This window comes from Tamandua tetradactyla, chromosome 12 (genome assembly GCF_023851605.1).
Source record: "Tamandua tetradactyla isolate mTamTet1 chromosome 12, mTamTet1.pri, whole genome shotgun sequence".
Lineage (NCBI taxonomy): Eukaryota > Metazoa > Chordata > Mammalia > Pilosa > Myrmecophagidae > Tamandua > Tamandua tetradactyla.
In genome coordinates, this window is record NC_135338.1 from 24,868,436 (window position 1) to 24,877,909 (window position 9,474).

General features: G+C 37.1%; 1 protein-coding gene across 2 annotated transcripts in view; it reads right to left on the bottom strand.

Annotated features, from left to right (window-relative positions):
- The window catches only part of ATP6V1D (ATPase H+ transporting V1 subunit D), a 51,600-nt gene extending 42,369 nt beyond the window's left edge, over positions 1-9,231 (bottom strand). The window contains exons 1-3 of one of the 2 annotated variants that reach the window (XM_077122778.1): positions 8,815-8,881; positions 7,491-7,571; positions 3,807-3,924 (exon numbers count right to left, since the gene is read on the bottom strand). In XM_077122778.1, coding sequence (XP_076978893.1) covers positions 3,807-3,911 — 105 coding nt within the window. In that variant the 5' untranslated portion in view covers positions 3,912-3,924; positions 7,491-7,571; positions 8,815-8,881. Of the gene's footprint in view, positions 1-3,806; positions 3,925-7,490; positions 7,572-8,814; positions 8,882-8,903 lie in introns of those variants that run through there. The other variant, XM_077122777.1, reaches the window with a different exon arrangement.
- Positions 9,232-9,474: the final 243 nt, after the last annotated feature.

Genomic DNA, 9,474 nt, shown 5'->3' on the forward strand with positions numbered 1-9,474 from the left:
AATAAATTTGGAATATGTCATTGGTAACAGAGTCCAGCAGGAGGTAGAAACAGGGTAAGATAATGGCCAATTGAAGTTGAAGGGATGCAGACGGTGTAACAGGACTAGATACAAAAACTCAAAAATGGACAGCACAACAATACCTAATTGTAAAGTAATCATGTTAAAACACTGAATGAAGCTGCATCTGAGCTATAGGTTTTTGTTTTGTTTTGTTTTGATTTTACTATTATTACTTTTATTTTTTTCTCTATATCAACATTCTATATCTTTTTCGGTTATGTTGCTAGTTCTTCTAAACCGATACAAATGTACTAAGAAATGATGATCATGCATCTATGTGATGCTGTTAAGAATTACTGATTGCATATGTAGAATGGTATGATTTCTAAATGTTGGGTTAATTTCTTTTTTTCCATTAATTAAAAAAAAAAAAAAAAAGAGAAGGGGTAATTGGAGCTGAAGGGATACAGACTGTACAACGGGACTGGATATAAAAACTCAGAAATGGACAGCACAATACTACCCAATTGTAATGCAATTATGTTAAAACACTGAATGAAGCTGCATGTGAGGTATAGGTTTTTTGTTTTTTTTTTCTTTCTATTATTGTTTTAATTCTTATTCTGTTGTCTTCTTATTTTTCTTAATTGATGCAAATGTACTAAGAAATGATGAATATGCAACTATGTGATGTTATTAAGAATTACTGATTGTACATGTAGAATGAAATGATTTCTAATTGTTTTGTTAATTCTTTTTTTAATTAATAAAAAAAAAAAGAGAAAGAGAGGATTTTGAAAGCAGCAAGAGAAAAGCAATCCATCACATACAAGGGAAGCCCAATAAGACAATGCGCAAATCTCTCAGCAGAAACCATGGAGGCGAGAAGACAGTGGGATAATATATTGAAATTATTAAAAGAGAAAAACTGCCAACCAGGAATTCTATATCCAGCAAAACTGTCCTTCAAAAACGAGGGAGAAATTAAAACATTTTTAGAGAAAAAATCACTGAGAGAATTTGTGACCCAGAGACCAGCTCTGCAAGAAATACTAAAGGGAACACTAGAGACAGATATGAAGATAGAAGAGAGAGGTGTGGAGAAGAGTGTAGAAAGGAAGACTATGAGTAAAGGTAAAAAGAAGGAAAATTAGATATGACATATAAAATAGATATAACATATAAAAGACAGAAGAGGTGTAGAGAAGAGTGTAGAAAGGAAGACTATGCGTAAAGGTAAAAAGAAGGAAAATTAGATATGACATATAAAATCCAGAAGGCAAAATAGTAGAAGAAAGTACTACCCATGCAGTAATAACACCGAATGTTAATGGATTAAACTCTCCAATCAAAAGACATAGTCTGACAGAATGGATTAAAAAACAGGACCCATCTATATGCTGTCTCTACTCAAAGGACACGAGGCCAAGGACACAAAAGGACATTTACACACCAACGTTTATAGCAGCATTATTAACAATTACCAAGAGATGGAAACAGCCAAAATGTCCATCAACAGAGAGTTGGCTAAACAAACTGACATTTACATAAGATGGAATATTATGCAGCTGTAAGACAGAATAAAGTTATGAAGTATGTAACAACATGAATGGACCTTAAGGACATTATGCTGAGTGTGATTAGCCAGAAACAAAAGGACAAATTCTGTATGGTCTCACTGATATGAACTGACATTAGTGAATAAACTTGGAATATTTCCTTGGTAACAGAGACCATCAGGAGATAGAAATAGGGTGAGATATTGGGTAATTGGAGCTGAAGGGATACAGATTGTGCAACAGGACTGAATATAAAAACTCAGAAATGGACAGCACAATATTACCTAACTGTAATATAATTATGTTAAAACACTGAATGAAGCTGCATAGAGGGAGGAGGGCTGGGGCATAAATGAAATCACAAAGATAGACGATAAAGATTGAGATGGTGTAATCTAGGAATGCCTAGAGTGTATAATGATAGTGACTAAATGTACAAATTTAAAAAATGTTTTTGCATGAGGAAGAACAAAAGAATGTCATTACTGTAGTGTGCTGAAAATAGATGGTACTTAATATTTTAAAATTTCAACTAATGTGTGAGACTAAAGCAAAAAATGTTTATTTGGTACAAATCTATACTTTGACTAGTGCATCCCCTAATATAACTTACGTAGATAGTTGATTGAACACCTTAAGTACATGGAACTTTGTATAGGACATGAGATTTTGTTGGTTTGTCCAGGTGATGCCCTGATGAATCCCAGAGTGATTTGATCAGTGAGTGGAAAAGTATTTGCAAAGTCCCCTTCAGGGAATGGTGAGAATGGGTGACAACTCAACTTCCCCAAGTTGAATTCTTGATATTCTCACAAGCAGTGTGGACAACCAAAGCTATAGGCCGAGCCCCCAGTCTTGGGGTTTGTTCATATGAAACTTAACCCCACGATAAGTCAAGCCTACTTAAAATTAAGCCTAAGAGTCACCCCCAAGAGAACCTCTTTTGTTGCTCAGATGTGGCCTCTCTCTCCAGCCAATGTAATAAGCAGGCTCACCACCCTCCCCCTATCTACGTGGGACAAGACTACCAGGGGTGTGGATCTTTCTGGCAGCGTGGGACAGAAATCCCAGAATGAGCTGAGACCTAGCATCAAGGGATTGAGAAAACCTTCTCAACCAAAAGGAGGAAGAGTGAAATGAGACAAAGCGTCAATGGCTGAGAGATTCCAAACAGAGTCGAGAGGTTGTCCTGGAGGTTATTCTTATGCATTAAGTAGATATCACCTTGTTATCCAAGATGTAATGGAGAGGCTGGAGGGAACTGCCTGAAAATGTAGAGCTGTGTTCCAGTAGCCATGTTACCTGATGATGATTGTATAATGATACAGCTTTCACAATGTGACTGTGTGATTGTGAAAACCTTGTGTCTGATGCTCCTTTTATCTACCTTGTCAACAGATGAGAGAAACTTATGGAATAAAAATAAATAATAAGGGAATAAATGTTAAAATAGATTTAGTTTGAAATGCTAGTGATCAATGAAAGGGATCAGTAAGGGGTATAGCCTGTAAAAATTTTTTTTCTGTTTGTTATATTTTTCTGTTGTCTTTTTATTTCTTTTTCTGAATTGATGCAAATGTTCTGGTAAATGATCATGATGATGAATATGCAACTATGTGATGATATTGTGAATTGCTGAGTGTATGTGTTGGGAATGTTTGTTTCTTGTAATTTTTTTAATTAATAAAATTTTTTTTAAAAAGATAAAAAAAAGTAATCCTTAGGGAATGACTTTTGATGGACCGAGTCATTGTCTGTCAAAAGTTAAGAGCCTTATAATAAACAAAATGAGCCAAGGGAAAAAAAATTAGCAACTAATTACATCCCCCTACCCTTAGTGTCAACAACACCCCTTCTCCCCATGAAAGTCAGAACAGATATTGCCTAAAGAGCCCTAATAGATAGGGAGTAGGATCAAAGAAGGAGGAGGAGTTATAACAGAAAAAATAGGATGTAACAAACAAGTATAACTGCTGAATTACTACACTGATTTCTTCTAGCCTCTAGTGTTTTGGAGCAGCTAGAAGGAAAACTCTGATATAGTGGTACGGTAATCCATAACAAACTCTGAAATCTGCTCTGTAACTACTTGTTGAAGTATACTTTGAATATTATTGCTTTTTCTTTCTTTTCTTTGCATGTATTATACATAACAATAAAAAAACCAATAAATTAAAAAAAAATTTTAATATCAAGAGCCAGGTTGAATTTTCCTTAGTTAATTCCAAGAAAAGTTCATTCTACCTCTATTATCTTCTTTAGGATCTGTCGAAATCGAAGAGTCAAGGCATCAGATTTTTTCTTTAGGAGGTTTCGACCTGTCTGTGCGCCTTTTAATCGAGCCTTCATGATGGTCTGTGCCCTATATAACAGATTCAAAAATATTTCTTACCATTGTCTAAAAGAAGCAAAAATACCTCCCCCAGGATAGTGTTCAAAGGTTGCTTTATTCTTTGATGCCATGAGTGAAAATATAGGGCTGAAAGTTTAACTGGTTTTTAAATTCCACAGTTGTCCATACTACGTGTTCCATAAAGGAGACATTAACTTAAAATAGAAACATTTCTTAATCAACATCTGGAGTAAATATTTTTTAAATTATAAATTAGTTATCAGGAGCCCTACTTTATGATGCCAGCATAGTTTAAAAACCTATTTGATTTGTAAGTTAAAATAATGTTTCTGTTTCCATCACATATGTGTTAAGGGTTTTTAAGAAATCTGTCCATTAATGTATACCAAAATTTGAAATTCCACTTACCTTCAGGACCAGTAATACCAGTTTGAGGAATTTATCCTACAGATTTATTCCCACATATGCATAAAAACATGTACAAGGTTAAGTATAAGCACTTCAAGTCTTACTTATAATAGCAAAAAGGTGGAAAAACATGCTAAATGTTAAATTATAGCACATCATACAATGGAATGATATGCAGTCATTAAAAAAAAAAAAACAGTAGATCTAAATGTATTTGAAATAATTTCCCTGCATTGTATTGCAAGGAGTAGACTATCATCTAGAATGTGTTCTCAGTTGTGTAAAGTAAAGGATAAATATGCTTATAATAGACGCAGAGGATAGTGCTAGAAAGGATACACAGAAACTGGTAACTGGTTAGCTTTGGGAAATGGGACTACTGAAGAAAATGAACTTACTTTTTACTATGATACTCTCTAGTCTATCTTTTGAATCTTATACCACAACCATATTTTACTTTTTCTACTAAAAGTGTGGCATTATCAAGTTGGGACATATTATAAAGGGTCCTAGATTGTAAACTCTTACAACAGTCATATATTTTCAGGAAGTGTAATTGCTAATTCTAAATTCTCAGATACTGAGTTGTTTGTATATAACATGGTCTTTCCCACAAACTTCGGGTATTTATGTGACACCTGAGATTTAGAGTTAGAGCTCTGAAGCTATGAAAGTCAATAGTATCCCATACAGTAACTGTTTAAAAAATTGAAAAAGTGATCAGCCATCAAACAGAGATATGAATGAAGCTTATCTGCATAGGACTAAAGTATATCAGAAGACTGGGTAAAGGATGATATCATCCATATTTTAAAACTTCAACTTCTGTGTGAGACTAAAGGGAGAGATGATGTTTATTTGATGCCAAGTTTATATGTTGGGTAGTGCATTTCCTAATTTAACTTGTATGGTCAGTTTAACTGAACACAGTAAGTACATGGAATCTTGAATAGGGCATGAGATTCTGTAGGTTTGTCTAGAGTGATGCCTCAGTAAATCCCAGAAAGATTTGAACAGTGAATAAAAAGGTATTTGCAAAGTCTCCTTGTGGGAATGGTGAGAAAGGGGGAAAATTCAATTTCCCCAAGCGGAGAATTCTTGATATTCTCATAAGCAGTGGGGACAATCAAAGCAATAGGCTGAGCCCCCAATCTTGGGGTTTGTTCATGTGAAACTTAACCCTTGCAAAGGACAGGCTGAGCCTACTTAAAATTAGACCTTTCTCTTTCTCCCTCAAGAGAACCTCTTTTGTTGCTCAGATGTGGCTTCTCTCTCTCAGGCAAGATGACAAGCAAACTCACAGCCCTCCCTCTCTACATGGGACATGACTCCCAGGAGCGTGGACTTTCCTGGCAATGTGGGACAGAAATCCTAGAATGAGCTGGGACTCAGCACCAAGGGATTGAGAAAACATTCTCCGCTGAAAGGGGGAATTGAGAAATGAGACAAAATAAAGTGTCAATGGCTGAGAGATTCCAAACAGAGTTAAGAGGTTATCCTGGAGTTTATTCCTACACATTAAATAGATACCACCTTTTTAGTTAAGGCTTAACAGAGACGCTGGAGGGAACTGCCTGAAAATGTAGAGCTGTGTTCCAATAGCCATGTTTCTTGAAGATGATTATATAATGACACAGCTTTCGCAATGTGACTACATGATTGTGAAAACCTTGTGTCTGATGCTCCTTTTATCTACCTTATCAACATATGAGTAAAACATATGGAATAAAGATGAATAATAGGGGGAACAAATGTTAAAATAAATTTAGTAGATTGAAATGCTAGTGATCAATGAAAGGGAGGGGGCAAGGGGTATGGTATGCATGAATTTTTCTTTGTTTTCTTTTTATTTCTTTTTCTGAATTGATGCAAATGTTCTAAGAAATGTTCATGATGATGAATATACAACTATGTGATAAAAAAGTTCATATTGAAAAAACACAAATACTAATCATTTTATTAATCTGTAAATGACTCTACGTAACAAATGGCATATATGACTCCCGAGCAGTGGCAAATTAAACTTATACTGAAGTCTGCTAAACTCATTTTAATATTTTCCCATCAGAAACCAATACCATAGTCAAGAAAGTAACAGCAGAAATTGACATTTCTATTCTATGCTAGATATAATTTAATGATGAAATAAAAATGTTTATACAATAAAATTTAACAGCAGATTGGATGACCAAGGCACTTATAGTGATTTGTAAAAGGGGACATAATTTCATATCACTGGTGGTATTAATCAATGCAAAATAGCAATTATTATACCTTGAGGCTAAATTCTCAGATTATACTGAAATTCTTCTGCAATAGAGTTAAAGTTACTGTCACAATTTTGTAGCCGAAAGGGACTTCAAATATTATATTAAAGATCAAGAAAATGAGGCTCAGAGAAGTGGAGCACTTTCCCACAGTTACTCAGAGAAGAAAAAGCAGGGCAGGAACTTGAATCACAGATTTCTGTCTCTAGTGATCTGCCCAAGGCTCAAAGTAAGGGACAAACCTAGTACCTAACCATACGACATGCTGCCTCCCAGTAAAGATTACAAGTAGCATCAGATGATAGCTCTGTTTGAAAGAGCTATCAGTAGTTGACTTTGCACCGACTGTCCTCATCAGAAGTCTAGCCAACTAAAGCAGGTTGAGCTTCCAGCATGAGCAGGAATGTGTACATGAAACACACCGTATTGTTTACACTAAATGCCAGAATTTGGGCTCAAAGACCTGGATCAAATTTAAGTCAAACCCTAGTACTGAAGATTCCATGAAGTTCACAGTATGAAGGTGAATAGATTAAGTTCTCCACGCTGATTTTTATTTCCTCCTAGGTAACGGCATCTCTGTGACATGAACAAATTTCATTTATTGAGACTCTAAAAATGACATACACTCTTAACCCAAGGGGGCTTATAGCTAATATGTAATAATAGAACCTGGATTTGACAGACCTCTGTTGACTCCAAATCCTTCATGCCTCTTTTGCTTTTACTCTAAACTTGTTTTGATTTCTCTTGTGCATAAGTGCGCCTAAGCAACATTTAACAAAATAATTTTGTCTTATCCTTACAGTATTTGAACTGTCTGTATAACAGTAATCATCAGTATATGTTCTAGCCCAGGTCTTAAAAATTTTTTCTTTTACAAGTTTCAGAGCTACTTACCCCTACAAAAAATATTTGACCTTCAGGATGATGACTTTCTTTCCAGATGAATCAAAGACATATGATTCCATGACAAAGCACCTTTGTCAGGCCATAGGAAAATATTTAGAGAAGGAATTACTTCCTGCATCTGATTTTCCTCTCAGGCAGCAAGCTACCTACTCTCAAGTACTCTCAAACTGCAATTTTTGCTTTCACATTTTTCTCACCTCTAAATCCCAAACAAAGTAAAAGTTCCAAAATAAAAGCAAGAAATGTTAACATTCTTATCTATTTTCACATCTATTGCCCTTCTACACAATTAGTTTGCTTCTATCTAATACATACAGCTAAGAGAAAGCCAACAGGTGAAGGTAAAGAAAGCATTCATTTTATTAAGAGCTGTAGCCAACCTAGCAGAGATGGGCCTTTGAGTTTGAATATAACTGTTTAATTGTATTCTCAGATTCTATGTAGGACGACAATCAAACAATCTAATGCCAGAGGCAAATCTGATTTTCTGCCTCCTCACTGAAAAAAAGGAGAGAAGGTGGAGGACAACACAAATAAGAACATTTTTACTCTCTGCAACTCCACAATCTGTTAAGGGGATTTGAGAAAAATTTTCAAACTGGCCAAAAACCTGGGGTACAGTTCTTTCTTCTGCCAAAGAGTTCGGACCCAAAGAAATCGTATCCTACGGCTAAGCAGACTCCAAGGCAAAAATTTGTTCAAGCAACATTTTTTGTGTACTTTCTAAATGTGTAAATATTGAAGACACTTTCAACCTGGAGTGCTAACATTCTAGCGGGAGAGAAATGTATGTAAACAAATATCACTTCATCAGGCAACGGAGGTCTGAACAAGGTGTAGTGGTGATGGCGTGCCTCAGAAACACAGGATGTCTTTTCAGGGCAGGTGGAGTTTTGGAAAATGAATAGGACGATTCAAGATCTCTGACGTCCATACAAGAGTGATTCGATTCTATCGCTAATTTGGTTTACATGCCCCTTCTCCACTCCAGTAAACTTCCCTTTTCAGATAATTTACCAAATCTCATTTGTTTGTCTTCCTCACCACTAAACTGTAAGCTCTGTGAGGACAGGAATGCGAAGATTCAGTCATATAAATCCAATGCCCGTCTCAGGGCCTGGCACATAGCAATGTTTCGTGAAATGGGTGACTTTTCACAAAAGTCAGGGCGCCTGTTCCTATAACCTGAATCATTCTGTCCGATCTGTAACATTCAAGAGGACTGGGTGTGGGCGCTCTTCGGGAGCGTTCACCACAGACCACGAAGTAAGAAGCTGAGGGCAGTTCAAGAGGGACTCAAGAAACAAGGTACCTAGCTGCTGGTTCAGAATATGGAGGTACCGCATTCCGGGCAGGCGTTCCTGAACCTACGGGTGTCACGCGACACATTCTCTTACTTACATTCGCGAGGGAAAGATCTCAATTCGGTCTTTGCCCGACATTCTGACGATGACTGTACGGCTCTGGTCCCCGCCGGGCAATCGTGGCTGCAATAGTTCCAGTCCTCGCACGCCACTACCGGAGTCAGGGGGTTGGGTCACGAAACCCCTCCCGTTGCTAAGAGGCAGCGGGATATGCACTCTTCACTTCCGCTTCCTGTCGGCATAGGAGGAGGAGGGCTGGGAAGGAGGTAATGCCCGGATGTTGAAGCTCTGGCTCCGCGAACTGTCACTGGATTCCGGTTCGCCTGTAGTCCGATGGCTGCGCCTGGCGCTGCGTGCGCCGGCCTAAAGGGAAGAGAACACTCCTTGTCTTCTTCCACTTTCCGTCTTTGTCCACAGCGCCACCACGTGGTTGACGAAAACTTTGATAAAGGATTCATTCTTCAGGGACAAGGAGTCACAGTCCTACCTCTCGCGCGCGCCTTAAAGATTTCTCAGGGAACAATAAAGATAACGAGAACGAATACTATTCAAATCCTGCTGTGACCCTCATTCTTCCTAGTTCTCGGAGGACCTCGACTCTATGATCA